This window comes from Patagioenas fasciata, chromosome 2 (genome assembly GCF_037038585.1).
Source record: "Patagioenas fasciata isolate bPatFas1 chromosome 2, bPatFas1.hap1, whole genome shotgun sequence".
NCBI classification, from domain to species: Eukaryota; Metazoa; Chordata; class Aves; order Columbiformes; family Columbidae; genus Patagioenas; species Patagioenas fasciata.
The window spans coordinates 68,880,675-68,903,404 of record NC_092521.1 but is presented as its reverse complement, the minus strand read 5'-3'; the positions used below and the strand labels follow the sequence as shown (position 1 = coordinate 68,903,404).

At 40.8% G+C, this 22,730-nt stretch overlaps 1 protein-coding gene across 3 annotated transcripts; it reads right to left on the bottom strand.

Annotated features, from left to right (window-relative positions):
• Nucleotides 1-191: 191 nt before the first annotated feature.
• On the bottom strand, nucleotides 192-22,689 carry BAG1 (BAG cochaperone 1). 3 transcript variants are annotated; one of them, XM_071804355.1, is made up of 8 exons: nucleotides 22,554-22,689; nucleotides 18,422-18,550; nucleotides 18,178-18,260; nucleotides 17,288-17,401; nucleotides 16,673-16,780; nucleotides 16,378-16,423; nucleotides 11,302-11,367; nucleotides 5,903-5,965 (listed from the first exon to the last, which is right to left on the bottom strand). In XM_071804355.1, the coding sequence occupies exons 1-7, from the start codon at nucleotides 22,678-22,680 to the stop codon at nucleotides 11,348-11,350; spliced, it is 627 nt and encodes a 208-aa protein (XP_071660456.1). In that variant the 5' UTR covers nucleotides 22,681-22,689; the 3' UTR covers nucleotides 5,903-5,965; nucleotides 11,302-11,347. The 3 variants fall into 3 exon arrangements, with proteins under 3 accessions (XP_065688148.1, XP_071660456.1, XP_071660457.1); XM_065832076.2 differs by lacking the exons at nucleotides 11,302-11,367; nucleotides 16,378-16,423 and adding an exon at nucleotides 192-3,575; XM_071804356.1 differs by lacking the exon at nucleotides 16,378-16,423 and having other exon boundaries at nucleotides 11,302-11,379.
• Nucleotides 22,690-22,730: the final 41 nt, after the last annotated feature.

Genomic DNA, 22,730 nt, shown 5'->3' with positions numbered 1-22,730 from the left:
AGTGTACAACACAACTTTGAAAAATGCACTTAAAAACAAACCAAACAGCTTTTCATTAAGCTGCAGCTTGCTGCCAGTCACAGTGACATTTCAGGCTTTGAGTCCCCGCAGCCTTTCAGAAAGAGCCGCATGTATTTTCCCCACCAAAATACAGCCCTTCAGTAACTGCATCATGACCAAGGACAACAGAGAACTTTCCAGAGAACTTTTATTTTTACCTTTTCATTTATAATAATACAATAACTAAAAAAGAAAAAAAATCTAGACTCGAGTTCCACGGTGTCAAGTACTCCACTCCAAACCACAAGTGACCTTTCACAGTCACAAAGGTGTTACTCCAGGTTTACAGCAACATTACCTCCAGGAGGAGCTGCCCACAGAGGACGCCACCACAAGCAGCAGATTTTAAACCGTTCCCAGACAACAAACCATCCTACAGCTCCAGACCTTGCAGATCCCTGAACGCTGGGTTTGGTTCACCCCACACCTGCCTACAGGAGCTGGGGGAGAAAATGGGGCATGGAAGTCTGTAGTTCGATTCTCATTTTCATGGAAGACAAATTTTGTGGTAAGGTATTTTGCCCAAATGGTGAATCTGAGGTGTGTGACCACAGCCAGAGCAACACAGCAAGTGGAGGAAGACGATGGGGTAAGTACAACTAAGGCAAAAGCGAGTAGCTGCTCTTCTGATGTGACTGGGGCAGATGGTTGGGGTGAGGAAATGATTCAGTAGCAAAATAGGTATCACAGTACACCTAGACTACAGAATCAGTGAGAATACAGCTTCAGCTTGATTGAGATCTATGTTTACCTTTACAAATTCTGAAGAATATTTAAAATCTCCTCTTCCTTTCCCCCTCCTCCCACAATTGTTGTCTGCTGCACTTTTCAAGAGCACAGAAGTTTGCTTTCACTGAAATTAAGGCTATTATGAAAAAACAAAGTGTAGGAAGGACTCCTCTTTCAAAACTAAGCATAAAAGTCAGTCCACTCTAGAAGGTCTTCGATAACTCTAAATACAACCATCTGCTTTCCAAAAAGAATAAACTCATTTTTATATTTGGAAGACAATTTTATGCTGCAAAAGTTTGTCTTCATACACATACTTCTGTCCTAGAAACCAAACCAGGATTTAGTGCTGTAAGGTAACTTCAGCTTAGGACAACCACCCTTCGCTGAACCTAGGTGTGCTGGTGGAGAGGTTCATCATCACTCTCTTCACCTCCAAGTACCAGAACATCTAAGCTGTTCCCTAGTGGATCTTTTAAATTAATCCCAGTGGCTTTGAGATGGGCTGAGGGTGTTCTCACACCAGCACATCTCCAGAAGCAGCAGTCTCTGGGAAGGAGTTCCGAGAAGATGACATCTGCCTGCAGCCTTCGTGTTCTCGCCCAAGAGAGAAAAATACAAAGGAGCAGCAGAAATGGGCACAGCCCCAGCCACGACCACAGCTCCCAGGTCTCTTCATTGGCACAAGGGGACACTTGGCTTATTATACATGCACCTGTGAAAGTTGAATGCATTAGAGGACTGACATCTGAGAGGGTGAGGATCCTGCCCATCACAAGAAAGTGGAGAGTTTTGCACACCCTGAATTAGGCAATCGTGTTGCTGGTGGTTTGAGAGTCAGCTGAATCTAGTCCAGAAGCAGCACCAAGCTAGGTAGGGCTTCACAGAGAATGGCTACAACCAACTCTTCTTCCTTCTAACTTCAAAGTGCTGGAAAAATGCAGCATAACCAGACCAGTAGCCCAGCAGCCCAGCAAAAAATATCCCCAGTCCTACCAAACGTACAATTTCCTAACATGACAGATGAGCTTCCTAGGAGTTTAGACCTTGAAATCCTCCACCGGTGCTGAGAAGAGAGTTACATATGGGAAAAATGCAATCTTGAAGAAACTGGTTGACAGTAAAATATACGGCAACTCCAATCTTGGTATGGTCAAAAGGCATTTTTGGAATAAAAGTGACCCTTTCCAATGTGGGGCTACCACTTCATTTGTGCAATGGCATTTTTCGCTAAATAAATGTTCCTCCACTTACAAACATCAAAGATAATACTTTAATAATAATACTTCAGCTATTATTTAAGGTTTATAACTTATTAGAAGTTAACTTTTTTTTACACACATTTCCTATTCTTATCTTGAAAGGACAACTAATCACGTAGAGATAAAGGCTCACTACATAAGGGCCATTTCTAAACATCGTTTCTCTGACTCATTTGAGACAAAAGAGCTTTTCTTTCCTCACAGAAACAGGCTCCTTACCAGTCACTACCTCACCAGCCACTGCAAATATGGCTGATCTTCTGACCAGAAGTATCAGTGAAAAAGCAATTCCTGCTATAGGTACGTTAGATATGGGCTCTGACCAACAGCTGCAACGTTGGCTGCGCCTGCTGACAGTTACCATCTTCTGCAAAAACTTATTTTTCACCAGACAGAGAAGGCTACACACGGCACCTATCTGACTGCAAGAATCAGTCACAACACTCAGACGCATGGCATTGCTAAAATAAAGTTGTGTCACTTTGTAACATTTATAAAAAATCACTGTTTACCTTAACAGACTAGAAATAATCACTGCAATTTCCGTTAAATATATTAATAGCATCACAAATTCAGTGAAATCAGAAAAAAGGTATAAAAAACCCTTTCAAAATAGCTCCTTAGTTATACCTTACTTGAACTGAACCCTTGGTATATGAGCAGCATGAGTAATCTCATTTCATTTCCCACCACAACTCAAGACAGAACACAAATAATCAAATTAAGAATAATCTATAAAAACCACAGTACAACAGAAATCTATGTAAAAAACATACGTCTGTATAAAGGAGCTCAGTAACAACTTAAAGCACCACTTGAAATTAAGTACCATACATGTTACAGTACATTCCATTTATTATGACAATTTAAGGCTAAAATAGGTACAACTCCCTTATAGTCAAGCTTTCTTATATTTATAAATGCATACAAACATTAAGTAGATACAAATGTGTAGGGGGTTTTTATTGCTCTGATTGGTCTACTAGAATGTTCGACTTTTCTAGATGTTGTCTCAGTTTGCCTTTTTCAATCAAGTTGAAGTCCTACAATTGCAACTTATGGCACTTGTACAATTATAGACCTCCTTTGATTTGAGCTGTAAATAAATTCAAAGACATATCAGACAAAATTGCCCATCACTGTACACTTTATAACTTAGTTAACTAAACATTTGTCCATAAGATACATAACAATTCACCACAAAGATTGTTTCTGTCATTCTCAGGAAGGATTTTCTTTTAAAAATAATAGGTCTAACCAAGCGGCAAACAAGACAACCAGTAATACATGATTGACTGGTACCAGTCTAACAGACTGTGCTTTAAAAAAAAACCAAAAAAAACAAAAAAGCTGAATACGTGCTCCAAAACAAAGAGCAAACTCTTCTTCTTGCTCATAGAGCAATTATGTTTCCTAATTATGTAGGGCAATGCCTCATTCTGCCAGTGCCAAATTCTTTGACTGCAGCTTGTCCATTTCTTGACCAATATTTCCTTCAATAGTATCACACTGGGCAAGAAAAACCTGAGAATAAGAAACAAACAAATGTTACTGGGGATGCAATTACAGCAATGGCAGATGCTTCTCTAGAAGAGAAACTGCAGTTTCCATCATGAATTTGAATAAACCAACTCAACAACCACCTTCCAGTTCCATTTTGATAATAGCTTATTCACTATTTTCTTTATCCAGAATCCAACAGAAACATTATATGTGATGAGGCAATAATGTCGCTGCCCAACCTCATCAGTCCTGACACTGAAGTACCCTGAGTTAAATACAAAGTCCATAAACAAAAGGTTCAGACAAGTCAGTGCTTCAGTTTTGAACACATACTTCCGTAGCCGAGGGTGGGGGCAACAAACCTACCTAGCCAAATCTAAAACAAGCTTTCATTAAACCAAGGCCTTTTCTATTTCTCAGGACTACAGGGCAACAGGAATCCCCATCTTTACCAGTAACCAGCTGGTGTGCCTCCAAAGGAAGAAGGCCCCTTTCCAAAAAGGGCAGTACACAGCACCTCAAGCTGCCCATGAGTTCTTACAAGTGTAGCAACCCACACACAGCAATTAAGATTCAGCAGCCACTGGTCACTTGGTTTGTGCTGTGCACAGCACAACGTGCCAGTATTTTAAGCAAATACATTATTTTAGGTCAATTCCAATGTATGTGAGCACAATGTAGTTTCTAGGCAGACTCTCCCACTATATATTCACATCTCACACTCGTTTTTGCTACGGCTGCACTAGAGTTAATAGTCAAACCAGATATTTAATGTTATTGACATTAAAATGACAGAAAGAAGCTTCCCTTTAGAGCAGCTAGCTGTTTTGCCAGGTGACTGTTTCTCAACCATTACACTAGTTCAAATCGCCTATCTTCAACCAATCTCTTGAGCAAGCATCAACCCACTTCTGTAAGGACTTGAGGGATAAAAAAGTCAAGGTGGTAACAACTGCAGCTTCTGGCTGCAAGTGTTTACATCTGTCTTCCCATTCTGGAAGATATGTGATTGCTAGCAACAGAAGGCAGTTAACAGCTCCCCATCACTTTTATGAATACTCAAGAGAAAATAAGCATAACCTGCCATCATTTTCTTGCTCTGGAAAAACAAACATTTGTTGAATGCTCTGGTCTGAAACCTTGAAGCCCTCAAAGGGTTCATAACCTACAGCTGCAGAACACTGTGCCTATAAAAGCACATCAATAACAACAGAGTCTGGTTTATGCTTTAATAGCAGTACTTACACAAAGCTCAACTTATTTCTGCAATAACTTCACCCAAGAGTGGAGCTCTAGTAGCCTGCCATGAGGTTTATAGCCATAACTCTATTACAAAGTTTTGCTGCTTTGCTCAGGCCCATGGAATCGTTCAGAGTCCCACGTAACCTGGCTACACCAGCAACTACCTTCCTTTCAATTTGCATTCTCTGAACTTCCCTCTGTAACTGAGTAGAAAGTGCTTTGTCCCTAAAGCTATAAGAAAAAAACATTTCTACTATGAAGTACTTCATGGTAGAGATTCCTCCAAAATAGATGGCTATTTAAAAAAAACATTAATGGAAAGTATTTTAATAAGGCTACAGTAGAAGGCAAAACTTTTCAACTCCACATATGAATGCAAGGTACCTTCACAAATAATCTTCAGAAGCCTCACCTGTGACTGAAGTCAGCATAATACAAACAAAACCAGTAATATGAGTAGTGTTACCATTCATTTACGGAAGTGTGACTTTGCAGGGTGGAAGGATGAATTCCAGTATTTATTAACAAACCTGCAGTTCAAGGTCTCTAAGGAAACAATGCCCAGGAATTTATAAGCACCACATAATGGCAAAGCAACTATAAAACCCACCCCTCATTACAGCTGCTCTCCTGTACAGCTTTTACTTTAGAGACTCAGTCTCCATAGAAATTTGGTACATTGCAATAGAAGCTACATTTTCCAAAGAACACCTCCAGCGAGGCCCAGCAGGAGTTACAGCTGACTGCATCCTTGTGCACAGACCTCATTCATTACTCCAGCTCATCAAAATAAGGGAAAGGAATAACGATTCTGTTTTCTTTACAAGTTATCAGAATTACTTTACATCATCGGGCAGCCATAAGGCCAACCACTAATGTAAATTACAAGCATTATCTGAAAACAGCGTGAACTATCAAAATCCGTATTTTTGCACTCTGTTTTATAAAGCCATTTAATACTTCTCAATGGGAGGTCATAAGAAATACCAATATAAGAACAAACACTGAAAAAAATCTAAGCTCTGAACAGCTCTCATTTTCACAAACTCTTGGTACCTTGTTGCCCAGCATTAACAGAAACAAAAAAAAAAACGCAAGAAACTCACCTGAACCCTTTTCACCAAGCCCTTCTTTTTCAGTTTGCAATCACTGAAATTCTCTGGCAGATTCTGCAGTAAAATAAAGAAACAAGCTGATGCAGCTTAATGTTGAAATTAACATATTAAACCTAGGGCAAAAACTGAATGTTTCAAAGAATCCTCTGAACAGGCATCCTGAAAATGCCAAGCCTGCTCACTGAGGATGATACACAAGAGAGAATTTAAAAGCCATAAATTCAAGAACTCAGGGATGCAGCATGCTGATTGTGAAGAACTGAGCCAGCAAATTTATCATGTGGCTTTAGGTAAGTTACAGCAACAGACTACAGGCACTGTTTTTGTCTGCTGCAGTGTATGGTAACTGTTCTGCTGAGCTTCCACTTCACCTTTTTTCAAAGAGTGTAAGACAAATTAATTACCTACAAACACATTAACTGAAACACTCGCCATCATTAGAAAGTACCATCAGCAATGCAGGCACTGCCAGCCTGTTTCAGCTGTACGTCTGATCTTGACAATCTGCTCTTGGTAGGCAACAGATGTGAAGCATTACATGCTGACAGTTTTTAATTGAATTAAAACTGCATCATTTTCTGTACTCCCACCACCCAACATATTCACATATGTCATCTTCACAAATGTTATATGCTTCGTCCTTTCGGAGCTGTGTGAAACTGGGGTGTTGGTGGGGAACAGTGCTCAGGTTTACCATGTTTTTCTAAAATCAGGTAAAACATCCGTACATATGATTATCATTATACAAAGTTTATGTGAACATTCTTAGAAACATTGTGCTCTCACTGCTGAAGATGCATAAAAATCCTGCAGTTTCTCACTAGCATACCTTTTACTTTCTACCCTAACTCCATCTCAAGAATATAGGTTTCCCTATACTACTCTGTGTTTCATTTCAGCTAAAATGTGAGCCCCACGGGGAGGTTTAGATACATAATCCTTTATAACAACCAAAGGAAAAAAAGGTGTTCTTTTAGCATCCAGCAAAACATCCATGGTCTTAAATATAGGAGTGTTGCATATAACCTAATATAGGAGTTAAAAATATACAGGAGTCCACACTAAAAAAAAAAAAAAACAGTCCATCATGGGAAGTTCAGGGATCCCACTGCTTCAGTATTTGTGCAGTAATTAGCACACTGTGATACCAGACAAAGAAATAATAATCAGCAGGCTTAGCATGCTTTCCCAGAACTGTGAGCGAGGAGAAAATAAACACGCAACAGAGTGAGCTGGGACACATTCTTACATCTCCAAGGGCAATCAAAAGAGACTTCAGAGCCTTGGGATGGTTGGCAAAAGAATCTGGAGCATGGGTAATTTTTAGCTCTACCCTTCCAGTTGCAGGCAACAACACTGGAAGAAACAGATGGACCCAGTCTGTTAATATATGGCTCTGTGGCTGGTGTCACCGCCATAATTTGGTTTTTTTTTTTTTACAATGGGATGGCCTCCATAGCACTGGGTTTGCTGGTGTCAGATGGGGTCTTTCTCAAAGAGGTAAGAGGATTCTTTGCTCACAAGCTAGTGGGGTCATTGACAGAGCTCTAAACTAGGCATGACGCGCGAGAGAGACAGTATCAGGCTTGCCCGTGACAAGCTGTGGGATGAGACACCAAGGATAGAGGCATGGGTGCTAGCAAGGGCCCTCAGCCTGTTGGTTTGAGACACGTTGACCACACTGGAGCACACTTGAAGGCTTAGTGAGATGACCCAGGGGCTCCTGATGTAATAGGAGCCAAAAAAGAAACACTGGTGAAATACCTCAAAGGAATTAGAGGTGTTCCTCCGAGATGGTGATGCAGCTGACAGCCCAGCTGAAGTGCCTTCACACCAATGCACATTGCATTGGCAACAAACAGGAGGAGCTGGAAGCCACTGTGCTGCTAGAAGGCTACAACCTACTGGCCACTAGTGAAACTTTTTGGGATGGATCCCATGACTGGAGTGCACTGATTCATGGCTACAGGCTGCTCAGAAAGGACAAACAAGGAACGAAGGGTGGAGGCATTGTCTTCTACATCAAGAGATGGATAGAGTGTTAAGTGCTGTCTCTGAACAACAGCCACAAGCAGGTTGAAAGCTTATGGGTAAGAATCAGAGATTGAGGCAACAAAGGAAACCTTCTGGTTAGTGTTTCCTGTATATGCATGCCCCAAGCAAGGGGAGCCTAGTGATGAAGCCTTCTTAGTCCACCTACAGGAGGCATCACACTTGCAGGCTCTTGTCCTGCTGGAGGACTTCATCCACCCCAAGATCTGCTGGAAAAGTGGCATGGTGAGCTGTAGGCAACCCAGGAGACTCCCGGCATCCATTGAGGATAACTTCTTAAGCCAGGTAATAGACAGCCCTACCAGAGAAGATGCAATACTGAACCTGATGGTCACTAAGGCAAGTGAGCTAATCGGTGACATCAAGATTGGTGGCAGTCTGGGCTGCAGTGATCACGCACTCATGGAATTCTCAGTCCTGAGGGATGTGGGACAGGAAAAGCCTGAATTTTAGGAAAGCCAACTTCAAGGAGTTAGTCAATACGATCTTCTGGGAAACTGCCCTCAGGGACAAGGGAGCAGAACAGAGCTGGCAGATCTTTATGGACACTTTACATAGAGCACAAGAGCTCTCAATCCCAAGGTGTAAGAAATCAGGAAAGGACAGTAAAAGACCAGTATGGATAAGCTGAGATCTGCTGGTCAAACTAAAAGGCAAGAAGGAAATGGACAGGCAGGGGAAGCAGGGACAGGTATCCTGGGAAGAGTATAGGGACACTGCCTGGTTGCGTAGGGCTGGGGTCAGGAAGGCCAGGCTGGAGCTGAACTTGGCAAGAGATGCAAAGAATAACAAGAAAGGCTTCTACAGGTATGTCAGCCAGAAAAGGAAGGTCAAAGGAGGCGTACCCTCCTTGATGACTGGTGAACTGGTAACAACGGACGAGGACAAGTCTGAAGTTCTCAACAACTCAGTCTTCACTGGCAAGCTCTCTTCCCACACTTCTTGAGTGTATGAACTGCAAGATGGACTGTGGGAGCAAAGTCCCTCCCAGTGTAAGAGAAGATCAGGTTTGTGATCACCTGAGGAACCTGAACATACATAAATCTATGGGACCTGACCAGATGCATCCCAGAGTCCCAAGGGAACTGGCTGATCTAGTTGCCAAGCCATGATATTTGAGAAGTTATCGCAGTCATGTGGAGTCCCTGGTGACTGGAAAGAGGGAAACATTACACCCATTTTTAAAAAGATAAAGAGGAGGATCACATGATCTACCAAACTGTCAGCCTGACCTCTGTGCCTGGCAGGATCATGGAATAGATTCTCATAGAAGCTCTGCTAAGGTACATGGTGGACAGGAAGGTGATTCAGGACAGCCAGCATAGTTTCACCAAGGGCAAGACCTGCCTAACCCACCTAGTGGCCTTCTATGATGGAGTGACTACAGCAGTGGACAAGGGAAGAGCTACAAATATCACCTATCTGAACATCTGTAAAGCCTCTGACATGGTCCCCCACAGATCCTTTTGGGTCTGTACTGGGATGAGTACCATTTGATATCTCCAGTGATCACACAGACAGTGGGATCAAGTGCACCCTCAGCAAGTTTGCAGAAGACAGAAAGCTGAGTGGTGCAGTTGACATACCTGGGGGATGGGATGCCATTCAGAGGTACGTGGACAAGCTTAAGAAGTGAGCCCATGTGAATCTCACGGGGTTCAACTAGGTCAAGTACAAAGTTCTGCACCCACGTCGGGGCAACCCCTGGTATCAGTACAAACTGGGGGATGTATGGATTGAGAGCAGCCCTGCAGAGAAGCATTTGGGGGTACTGGTAGATCAAAGATTATAGACATGACCTATCAATGTGCGCTTGCAGCCCAGAATGCAAATTGTATCCTGGGTGGCATCAAAAGGAGCCCAGCCAGCAGGCTGATGGAGGTGATTCTGCCCCTCTGCTCTGCTCTGGTGACATCCCACATGGAGTCCTGCGTCCAGCTCTTGAACCCTCAGTACAGGAAAGACATGGACCTGTTGGAGAGGGTCCAGAGGAGGCCACAAAAATGATCAGAAGGATGGAACAGCTCTGCTGTGAGGACAGGCTGAGAGAGTTGGGGTTGTTCAGCCTGGAGAAGAGAAGGCTCTGGGGAGACCTTATTGCAGCCTTTCAGTACTTAGAAGGGGCCCATAAGAAGGATGGGACAGACTTTTTAGCAGGGCCTGTTGTGACAAAACAAGGAGTAATGGTTTCAAACTAGAAGAGGGGAGATTCAGACTAGATATAAGAAAGAAATTTTTTTATTATAAGGATGGTAAAGCAGGGGCACATGTTGCTCAGAGAGGTGGTAGAAGCCCCATCCCTGGAAGCATTCAAGGCCAGGCTGGACGGGACTCTGAGCAACCTGATCTGATTGAAGATGTCCCTGCTCATTTACAGATGTAGGAGCAGCTACATTTATACAGTCCTACAATTACATTTGGTGTTTCGAAGGCACCTGTGAGGCTGATGTGGTCCCCAGTGAAAATGAGTTTGACACCCCTGATTTACAGTATTTATAGCTGTCACAGGGAAGAAAATGTTTTAAAAAATATTATAAAGTTATATGAAGTATTCCAAGGGATCTTAGACACAGGACCACAAAAGAAAACCTTCCTATTTTTCCATTGGTTTTTGACAACACAATTTACTTTTTAAAATGAACAGAATATGACAAGAGATATTTAACATAAAGAGAGCATTTGATCTTTACTATTTTGACTACATATATGTAATAGCCTGAAAGAACAAAGGTCATTTAGGTTTAATTATTAATAGCTGATTTTCACCAGGAAACAAAGATGTTATCTCACTGTCACAGAGATTCTTCTATGCCTTGAAGTTTTCCATTACTTTGAACTTCTTAATAATCAAATTAAAAATGAAATTATGCACTATGTCAGTTACAATGCCATCTCCCTTTGCTGAGTACTTATTTCAGGCTGTATTTTCTGAAAGAGATTCTGGCCTATGCAAGTATTCCTACCATTCTGAAACAGCAAAATAACAGACAATTTTCTATCATCCAAATAGGCCTAAGTTAATTTTCAGTAGCAGACAGGGAACTCCAGCTGGGCTTACCACACAAAGTCTGTTTCTAAAACAGATACTGGTATAATTACTGGAGAAAACTTTGAAATGTGAGTGTAGAGAAGACATTCAGACCATTTCTATTTTTGACAACATTTTTCAAAACTGATCTTTTTAATTACATCTGCACATGCTAACTTCTCTATTTGCTTGCACACCCTCATACTTGTTTGTTTGTCTTCTCTTTCTGCTTAAAAGGTGTTTTGCAATCAAATCAGCGAAGTTTAAAAATCTTAACATCAAATTAAGTCTCACAGTCTCTCTGTTTTACCTTAGTCAGCTTATGCCTCCTCTCCAGGAATACGTTGTCCAGCTATTCAGGATTTAACAGGTGAAGCTGGCAATAAACCTTAAGTCACAATAACATTTCAATATTTAATTAAAATCAAATTTAATTAAAGAAGCAGTAGCTTAAACCTAAGCAGTGCGTATACAAAGCTCTTGCCAAATTTTCATTTTGGTGCTGGCATTGCTTGCAGAGCAGTTTGGATTAGTATAAGGTTTTCTACTGCACAGCATATTATTTTGTAGTAGATCTCCTCTTGGCTTTGCACTTTCTCTGTGCCAAACCCCTGCTCAAGTCTCCCAGTCCCTGGACTGTTTGGTCTTAAACTTTCAGAAGCGATTGCAGCGCTGGCTTCACCTCCACAACTTCTGCAGAACTCCTAGGCACAAGTTCTTCATCCTTTCCACAACCACTCAGACACAGAGATGGAGTCTCCCTGTTACCAGCGACTACTTCCCACCCCACACCCCCAAATTCAGATGCTTAACCACATCTCGAGAGCTCTCACCCCACAGACACACAGACAAGATGCACTGCAGAGACACACATGTTACATCCTCAAAGATTTATCTTTTGTATGGACAACACTCATGCTTTATTCAAGAGATCCTCAAACCAAATCACTGTTTACACAGTAATAAATCAATGCACGTGTGTTTTCCTGCCTTTAGATCTTCGCTATTCCTGAATGTTCTTTCAACTATGAACCCAGCATCCCTCTCTCCTGAGCACAACTTCTTACAAAACACAGACTCTCTCGTCATTTCTTTGCTCTCTTCCAGGTGATCTAACAAAACCACCTCTCACTCCCACAGAACGTCACCTTCACCTCTGCTGAAGTTCTGCTTGTTTTGGAAGTGCTTCCAAAAATTATTTTTAAGCTTAGGGTTACTACCACATCTTTGCTCTCCTCTTTGGTTACTTCTTATTTCCCAAGCCATGGACCCCAGTAGGTAATACCTGATGCCCGAATCTACTTTATAGCAGTGTGGTCAGTTAATAAACAAAACAAATGCTCACCATTATTTATGGCTATCTTACCAGACCCAAAGGGACACCATTCTCAAAACACGCAACCTCCTACATGAGCAGTCATTAGCCATAATAGCTAGAAACATTTTTGCTTTGTTATCAGATTGCTTAAAAAAATAAGAATCACTCTGCTACACACAGCACCAATGCTAATTAGTTGCAAACAAGGGGTTTTTGCTGACACCCCATCCATCTAATAGGAAGCTTTTTCATCCGGTTCTTTTAAAAATTCAAACCAACATATAGTATTTTAGTGTCTAGTTTTTATTGACAACCAGCCTTTCATTTTTTTGGAACTATTTGTTAAATAAATTGGTAAATTGGGTAAGCACATTATGTTGACACTGAAACTTTTTCATCTAAGTAGACATTTGAGCAGTTATTAAATGGCAGCATTTGTCAATGGGTTTTTTGAATGCAGAAGTGGTAACTAAGCACTCTGCCCTCACTAAGGGATGACAGGATTTTCATGCTCTTTGTGCTCTAGAAAAATTTTCCCCCAAAGCTTTGATTTTACATTTATGAATCATGCTAAGATATTTAAGAACTATAATAAGAAATGGTTATCAAATGTTTACTTATCCAGATAAGCTAAAAGGTTTAGTAATAAGTTATCACCTTATTGTAAGTGGCAAGATCTCCCAGAAGCCTGGGAAATCTTTGTTACAGGTACAGCGATGTTTTCAGAATACTTCTTTCTGTTAACCCTTTAAATGTTAATTTGGTATTGATTTGCCAGATGACAAGTATAGCAGGGACAAGGAGACAGTGAAAAAGCTTTATCAGAACAGTACAGTAATTTAAGCAAATTTTACAGAGGAATTATAAAAAAAAAAAATTCTCACAAAAAGGAGGATGGGCCACCAGAGCATAATTATTAGTCAGTAATGTCATCAATGTCCTCAGTACTTATACATGCAACGTGACAGATGATTTTGTCGTGAACTTATATAAACAAAATCAGAGACTGGTATTTCAGAATAGAAAGCTTTTTTTATCAGTTGTTAGAACAACCTGTTATCTGCAATGTTGTCTTTCTTTCAAATCTGCCATCTAATAAGAAATTACCATGAGAACAAAGCAATCTCTCAGATTACAATATCAGTGACAGACTTCATGTGAATTAGAGCAGGCTCACAAGAAGCAAATAGTGTCATGACTTTGGAGTTAAATTTTCCTACTGACCTCAGAAAAGCTTTCCTTTTTTTTTTTTCTTGAAAAAAGCTTTTCAGTTATTTAAAAAGCTGTGCCAGCTGATCAAGTCAAGGATTTTCTGTGTTCTACTCACTGAGATTTGCAATAAGTAGCATAATTTGACTTTGACTTCTGGACCAAATGTTTTAACTGCTGAAATAAACTGTATTTCTGGTCATGCACACACACAAATCTTCAGCTGTTGAACATGACTCAATTTGATTTCCTCCCAAAGAAAATTTCAAAGATCTGTGGCTTTTGGAAAGATCTGACTGAGTCACAGCACTCAAAATTTTGTGAGATTCTCATAAGATCCCTCTACCCTTCTTGCTTTGGAAGCAGTAGCTACTTAAACAAATGTAATGTTAAAATGTTTAAGTAACAGCAACTCTATCCAAAACCACCCCTTCAAGACTCTCACATCTCTGGCAGTGACAACATGGTATTTTTTCGCTCCCATCCTAATACTGTATGACTACCAACCTACTTCTCCTCTTACTAAATCACTTCTTTTAAATTCATAGGTGTTGAACACATGGAGTATAGTAGAAAAGGAGTATTAGTTCCAAACTCAGCTCCTCTAATTAATGAGCTTGTCTGCTAACAGTAAGAGGGTGACACCCCTAGAATAAACAGAAAACAATATGCTGGCTTCCTCACCTTTATAAGCTCTCTATAACCATGTGAATCTCATTTTGTATCAAGGTAGATATTTTGATTGATCCAAATAATGTACAACAGCCAAGACATTTTAAAGAGCTTTCATAACAATTCTGCCAAATAAACAAACTGCAACAGTTACAGAATGAGCTTGCTGGTGTGTTTCACTTCTACACTGCATCTATTCTTCTGTCTTCACAGAAAACAGCTCACTCAGTCACTTTTTTTTCTCTCATCTTTTTTTAACAAGCTATGTGTTCAATAGCATCCAAGAGATCTGTCAGAACCCTCTCTTTACTCAGCTAACAAAAAGAATACTAACTGCTGTATAAAATACTCTCTGGAAGGCTTATGCTTTTCTGTTTTGCATTTCTATTTACCATTTTTACTTCAGTGGAACCCATTTATTGTTCATATATACACCTCATGACTGTTTGTCTTGCTGCCTCTGCATGCTGCACAACTATGGCACAGCTAAATAATACCTCAGGAAGCAGGTAGCCTGTTCATCTGAGCTGGTGTAATAGCAGTACAGTGAAGAGCTACATTTTATGTAAAAACTCTACCCAATTACATGTATCTCATCTGCGAGACGTCACAGAAGTTTCACGGAACTGACTTTGGTACGTGCAGTGTAACTTCAATCACTGGTAATAAAAACCTTCACTGATTTCTTGCTCTAAAAAAAATGAGGCTTGTCAATGTCATAGGCTCTTATACAAAGTAACAAACAACTACTACAAATACTAAAAGAAACTAAGTATAATTAGTATTAGCTCTGGCTGCTCCACAAAATTGAGGCACAGGGACTCCATTATTTCCTAAACCTGAACATGAAGTCAATAGGTTGTAAGTCCTGAAAAATCTTGTTGTAAATCATGAAATTCCTTTGTTCAGTATTATTTAGAGTATTTTGGATAAGGAGACAGATAATAGCATGCCTTCTGTTTAAGCAATGCAAAAAGTACCAGAATCAAAAGTAAACTTGGGACACTCAGTTTGGATTGATTAGGAAGCAGTTACAAGGGTTTTCCAAGGCTGCTTGCGGGGTTCCAGAACTACACACCTGCATACAAGTACTGACTTCTTCCTAAATAAAACTTAATATCAGAAACTGAAGGGATCAGAAATAGGCTTTAATCCCATCCAACTGAAACAGTTGTTGCCTTATTGCTATTTTCATAACACACAGCAAATCTGCCATTTCAAACAGGGAACCAGTCATACAAAGCCTGTATGTCTAACAGCATTCTAGAACTGTCAGCAAAATATTCTCTTCTCTATGAGGCAGAAAAGAGAAATTTTAAGACTTTAAAAAAATTAGCATACTATAATTTTATAGAAGTATTGAATAACTGTTGGCTGTAACAAATATCAAAGGCTAGTTTACCATTGAAGGTGCACAATATGAAAGGAGAAAATAAGTTGATAAGCTCTCCACCATTCCTAGGAACACATCCATTGTACAGCATCTGATGATGGCCAGTTCAAATTATTACCCTATGATTTAGTCTGCTACCGAACTTTTTCAAAGTGTGCATCAATTAAGCTACATTTAGTTCACTAATTATAGGCATTTGCATGGAATCTTTCTGAAACAACCCCATAAGGGATCACTGTACAAAGGAGTAGACCCAAAGACATCTCTATCACAGAAAGGCAGCATTTTCCCCTCAGAGTAGGATATTATGATCATGATCTGCAACATAATTACTTAAAGAAGTTTACAGAGAAAGACCAGCAGACAAAAACACACAATAAGGAAATACCACAGATGCCACAATCTTCTATTTATCTCTGCACATGCCCCTTATTCTCACCTAGCTCTCAGCTACTACATGATACAGGAAGATATATACCATACTCTGGAAATATGCTGTAAGGTTATGATCCATTAATGACTGTGAACCACTTGGATATACCCCTATACATTCCAAAGAAATAATCCAGTCCTCAATATACAGGCATCTCAAATAAAAATACTGTCAGTCCACAGACAACTGACCAGAAAATTCTTCAGCCTTCAGGACCTCTTTGTTTTTATGCAATATAGAATACAAAGTTTATCTAGTGGTGGTTCTTTTTTTTTTTTTTCAGACCTTTAGTGTTACCACGAAGTTTAACTTTAAAGTTTGCCAAGACAAACTAAAAGGGTAAAACTTCAGTAAAGGATACCCATTTCATGTAGTCTTAAAAGGCTGCTGCCCCAAATGAAGCTCTTCTGTAGAATGGGGATGCATACACAGGCATTAATGTCACCATTTATAAACAAATGCTGCCAATAGTCTTTTAGAGACATACAGGGCAAGAGTTGGATATTAACGGAAAATCAGCAAAACAATTAACTAATTTTCAAAGCCAAAATAATTTGGTTTAGTATTCTAAAATAGCAAATAAATTACAAGAAAGATATATTCTTAACAGTCAGTTTCTGTTAGGATTTGACCCTCTTCTGTGGTTATTTACTTACAATGGCATCAATCTGTTCCAGGATTTTCATGAACTGTTCTGCAGTTCCTTTTATCCTCTTGTCCAGCTTTTTTAGTGCTTCTGCTTGGAGATCCTTTGCTAAAAATCCCTGAGGAGGAAAATGAGGGAAGGAAAGACAAAATTATTCCACACCCTACAAAACACTCAGCTTAGAAAATCTGTCAATTCACCACAGCAGAAAACATCTTTTACTATTTCTGTAGTTTCAAGTATGATAGGGACTCTAATCTCAACCTGTATTTTATCAGTCCTTGACCTGCTAAATGTAAGATCTGCTAGGTTTACTTAAAAAGATTGAAGTAATAGACGTTCTCCCTTGGACTTCCAGAGAACTCTTCACGTTTTTCTAAATCTACAGAACATAATTTATTCAACATGCAACAATATTCACCCTTTTTCCAAACAGCACCATGCTTCCATTTCACAAACCCATAAATAGCATTTGAAATTCAGTAAGAATTTTAAAGGCCCCTTGGGCAGTTAAGAAGGGCAGCCTATTACTGACTACTTAAAACCTTTAAGCAGTATTTTTTTAAAATATTCATACCTACAAAACTGTTTTGCAAAGATATAAAATGATACAAAACTGGCATACCTTCTGGATACTTGTGAACTCTTTATTAACTTCCTCTAACTTATTAGCTATTTGCTCCACTGACTTCTCCAAATCTTTTAACTTCTTTAATTCAGCCTCTTCTTCTGGACTATTCTGTGTATTCAAAGGTACAACATTCACAACTATGGAACAAATAGAGTCACTATGCAGCTAAAAAGCAGCAACAGTGGTGATACAGACATAGGCTTTTGCTGATTTAAAGTACATACTACACTGTGTTTATTCTTTCCATATTTTAATAACTATAAAATTCTTTCCATATTTTAATACCCATAAAGTAAGCATCTTCACAAGCTTAATTACAGATACAGTCAAAGTGGCAATGTATATGAACACATTAAATCAGATTAATTTGAAGGGCACATTAAATGAGATTAATTTGAAGGGAGAAAGGAGTGCAAACAATTTTATTTTTGTTAGCTTAGTATCTTGAAAGTAGAGGTAACTTTTATATCACAAGATGCTACCTTGTCCTCTACTTGGCAAAGCCAGCCACAAGTCTTTTCACTGGAAATAATGCAGCAGACTCAGTAGCTACAGCTTCCCCCACCACCTCCCAAAAAAACAGATGAGTACACAAGGTCACCAGTGCACAGAAGGTTCATGAGGACTGAAAAGCAACAGATTAGGCAGAAGTTCGTCAGTAATATAAGGCAAAGTCAGTCAATAATGTCATAATAGTATCATTTCAGAAATATATAAACTGCAGAGTTATTTGCAGTATAACCTGAGACTGAACTCAACTTTGTGGGTTGGTATACAAGAGTAGGTTAACGCTGTAACCTGTTTCTGTGTTCAGCAGCTGAATCACTGACAGAAATAACAATAATTTAAGGTAAAAAAAAAAATAGTCCAAAGGCAACACTTACCCTTTTCCCAATCAACATGACTTTGCAACCATTTTTAACACCAAGTGCTGACAAAGGTTGCTCCAGTTCTTTCAGGGACCTCCCTAAATGGAAAATGAGCAGGAAAAACAAAACAAAACAAAAAACCACAACAGTTAAAATGTAGTTAGTGGCATAAGAATGTCTTTTTAAAGACATTCAAAGCATGGACACCTGAAAGTGAAATGTATCATCTATAAGAAAGATTGACAGATTTATAAGTTACCTTTGTAGATCAGCTTCTGAAAAGGAACTGGAACTCCAGTGACTTGTTCAATAAGCACAGCCATGTCTTGTAGCGTAGGTTCACCATCTTCTTGTGGAGAAGCAACCCGAATACTGTGTTTTTCATTACCTAACAAAAAAAACAGATTAACAATAATAGTTACTGCTACCTAGAAAATATTACAGGGAATCAATTTCTAATACTCATTTCCGTTAATGCAGAGAGTTCTCAAATCACTGATTCTCATTTACAAACATACTTTTCAATCAAATAAGTCTACTGTGTTTCCTTTTGCTTGGATTGACTTACCTCAGCTCTCAATTTTGTTTCACATTCTAATAACCTGAAGATTTGGATCAGGCATATTCTACCAGCATATAACGCTCCTTCTAAATACTATTCCACACCTCTTTTTAAGAGTGTCCAGACATCTCACCAGCTAAAGTACAAAAGCCCATACCTTTGTGATGTATTCCATTTGCTACTTGTAGGAACTTTTAATGGCATGAGTCTTGGGCAATCTGAGACAATTTCTCACCTCTTTTGCTCCCTACTCCTCATACATGAGAACCAAGTGATCAGTGTCTACCTTGCTGCCCCACCAGCAGCCACCTGAGAGAATTCTCACAGCCCAAAAATTGTTTCTCCTCATAATGATGCTGATATGCAGCCTCAACCACTTTGAGAGGTGCGAGCCTATATATCACCTTCCACTTACGGAGCATCCTATTCAGGCTCCCTGAGATTGCTTGCACGTAAACAGCAGGAAAGTCTTAGGAAAAAAAAAGAAGTATGTCTATTAATCTCTGCTTTGCAACAGACCCTTTCTATGACCCTCTGCTCCCAAAAATGTAAGGCCTGTCAATCTGAAGGCACCCACAGGAATCAGCCACCGCCAGCGGCGAGGGAAATCAAGACCGGCATTTTTTACTTCGCAAGAAGACAGAACTCCCTAGCAAGTACCAGAAATAAAACTATTCCTATGGTGCTAATTTGAAGTGCGTGTATCTTTTACAAAGAGAAGCACTAAAAGTATTGATCTTAAAATGTTCCAGCCTCCCAGAGTCACAGGACCAGTGACAGTGACCTCAAAAACTTGCAAGCTCCAACAATAGTTCTTAATTCCAAAATGGTTTCAAGCTGAAAACTTTATTATACAAAGTGTACCCTTACGTACGTTACAGAATGACAGAATTACAGAATGGCTGGGGTTGGAAGGGACCTCTGGAGATCATGTAGTCCAACCCACCTGCTAAAGCAGGTTCACCCAGAGCAGATCACACAGGGATGTGTCCGGGTGGGTCCTGAATGTCTCCAGAGAAGGAGACTCCACAACTTCTCTGGGCAGCTTGTTCCAGTGCTCTGGCACCCTCAAAGTAAAGAAGCTTTTCCTCCTATTCAGATGGAACCTCCTGTGCTTCAGTCTGTGCCTTCTGCCCCTCATCCTATTGTTGGGCACCACTGCAAGAAGCCCGGTCCCATCCTCTTGACATCCACCCTTGAGATATTTATAAACACTGATGATACCCCCTCTCAGCCTTCTCTTCTCCAGGCTGAACAGACCCAGCTCTCTCAGTTTCTCCTCATAAAAAAGGTGCTCTAAGCCCCTAATCATCTTCATAGCCCACCACTGGACTCTCTCCAGTAGTTTCTTATCCTTATTTTCCACAAACAGAGCTTCTTATCAACTTGTTTTAGGAAAAGAAAACTATTTAGGTCCTAACCTCAACATATTTTAAAAAGTTGTTCTGATATACATAACTGATTTATGTAAGGGCTGTGCCCATAAGCAGTTGAGAGGAAAAAACAAACAAACAGCTCAAGTTTGCCTAGCCATAGAAACAGTTTTAATTACAAATGAGCACCACCTTTGGCAGACTGTCACAAAAATTTTGCTGTAGATTCACGACAATATGAAATCACCATGAAAAATATTTCATTGGTTAGAACTGGTATCATAGCTTACCAGTTTGCTTCACTAAATGTCAAGACTAATTTAAAATAACCACTACTGAAAAAATCCAACATCTTTTTTAAAAAAGGCCTAAATACTTTTACAAAACAGGTCAATTCACTTTCTTCCAGATTGTCAAATGATACATGTGGACATACTACCATTCTCTTTCTTAATCTTTATTTCTATCTTTTCCCACTTTCACACATGCCTGCAAAACTGTAATAAAAATGTTTGTGCTAAGTAGTAACCCAGCACCTGACAGCAGCAGGTACCAATCAGACAGCTGTCCAAGATGAAGGTTGCCTTCTGTTCACAATCTATTAATGAGAAAATAATTACCAGATAAGAAAACAACTGGAAGTTGTTCTTCACCAAAGACTCTCAGATAAAACTGCCAGGTGATAAATGAAACATTTTCACAAAATAATGTAACAGTTTGAAAACATGCATGAGCAAGCAGAAATAAACAATAAGCTCTAAAGGTGGAAAGAATGTCACCAACATAGTGCAAAAGGAACAGGGGCTGAATTGAGTATTCGATAGTTTAAAAAAATAATCCATTAAAAAAAAAAAATCACAAATTCTGTTAACAAAAATCTGCTGATAAATATCTTGTTGATTTACTACTTTACCATCCTTCTCATTCCTCCTACTGCCTCACATAGATCCACTTCCTCAGAATTTACCCATGCTATTTCCCATCTTATTTTTAAGAACTGTAGAGTTCAGGCTATTGTTATGTCTTTGCAGTAACTTTTCATATTTCTTTGCAGACTTAACTGCATCTTCCCTTCTGCCTTCTTTTCCCTCCTCTTATTTCTCTTTCTGGGCGGGGGGGGAAAAGTCAATCATGTCAGCTGGCCTTTGAGCAACCCATTTAATCAGGTCAGCACCCAACTGTCACACTGAAGAAACCACCACTTTCTGTTGCAATCTTACAGAATCATAGAATCATTTTGGTTGGAAAAGACTTTAAGATCACCAAGTCCAACTGTTAACCTAGCAGTGCCAAGTCCACCACTAAACCATGTCCCTAAGAATCCCATCTATATGTATTTTAAACACCTCTAGGGATGGTGACTCAACAGCCCTTTCCCATCCCTTACAACCCTTTCCATGAACAAATGTTTCCTAATATCCAATCTAAACCTCCCCTGGTGCAACTTGAGCCCATTTCCTCTTGTCCTATCACTTGCTACTTGGGAGAAGAGACCAACACCCTCCATGCTACAAGCTCCTTTCAGGTAGACAGCAATAAGGTCTCCTCTCAGCCTCCTTTCTCCAGGCTAAACAGCCCCCATTCCCTCAGCTGCTCCTCATCAGACTTATGCTCCAGGCCCCTCAGCCACCTCATTGCCCTTCCCTGGACTCACTCCAGTAATCTTGCAAATGTTCAAGCTTATTCAACAATAAAGATGAGAGCCTGTTAGGTAGCCTCTACTTTTAACATACAGTGCTGACTTCAGTGTTATATCTAATTTCAATGAAAATAGTTACCAAAACCACTGAGCTGTGCTTAGTGCTCTCTGGCAAGGGCAGCCTCATCACCTGTTTCCACCATACATCCTTACCCCTGTGCAGCCAGTTTGATCACTTTGTTGATATAGACAAAGCTATTTTTTTTCCCCTTGTGTTAGACAAGCTTAAACGATCCAGCTTAAGGGAGACAGCAGGAACACCAGGCCAGCAAAGAACTGAAACCTTTTGGGAGCAGTCGGTAATGAGACCAGCCTAAGCAGAGGCTGAGACGTGCCCCTGCCGCTGGCCCAGCAAGGCCAGGGCGCTGCGGCCTCCCCGCTGACAGCCGCAGCTCCAGCATCCTCAGTCTCCTCCAGGCTCCGCGGAGCCGCAGCCGCTCGGGCACCAAAGCCGGTCACATATCCACCCACTCCCCCACCGCCTCCGGCCGCCTCCCAGCGCCGCGGCCCACGCGTCTGCGGGACAGCCACGGCCGCGCTCGCCCCGCAGCGCCGGGCTCCGGTTACCGGCCGAGGGCAGCCTGGCGGGGACGGCTGGAAAGGCCGGCGCGGGAGCCGGGAGGAGCCTCCCCCGAGCCGGTCCTACCGGGGGCCGAGGGGCTCCGGGACCGGCTCGGGGCGCGGCGGGAGACACTGTGGGCTGCGCTGGGCCCCCCGCCCACCACCTCCCCCTCTCCCTCCCTGGGGTGGCTCTTACTGTAAGTGACGGTGACAGTAACTGGGGCTCCCGCCGCCGCCATCCCGTCCCGGCACAGGGAAACCGTCCTACAGGCGCTTCCCGTGGCGCGCCAATAGCGCGTCACTTCCGACCCAACGGAGGACATGACGTTAGCACGAGGCTGGCGTCATCGCCAGGGTGACGGCGTCAGGGGGC

What these genes read in the sequence shown, in the direction of transcription:
- BAG1 (XM_065832076.2), bottom strand. Translation starts at nt 22,680, where the DNA reads ATGTCCTCCGTTGGGTCGGAAGTGACGCGCTATTGGCGCGCCACGGGA. An exon ending in TCAGAAGCTGATCTACAAAG is followed by an intron (nt 18,261 to 18,421) that starts GTAACTTATAAA and finishes TTTTCCATTTAG; the next exon opens with GGAGGTCCCTGAAAGAACTG. An exon ending in GCTTGGTGAAAAGGGTTCAG is followed by an intron (nt 3,576 to 5,902) that starts GTGAGTTTCTTG and finishes TCTTATTCTCAG; the next exon opens with GTTTTTCTTGCCCAGTGTGA.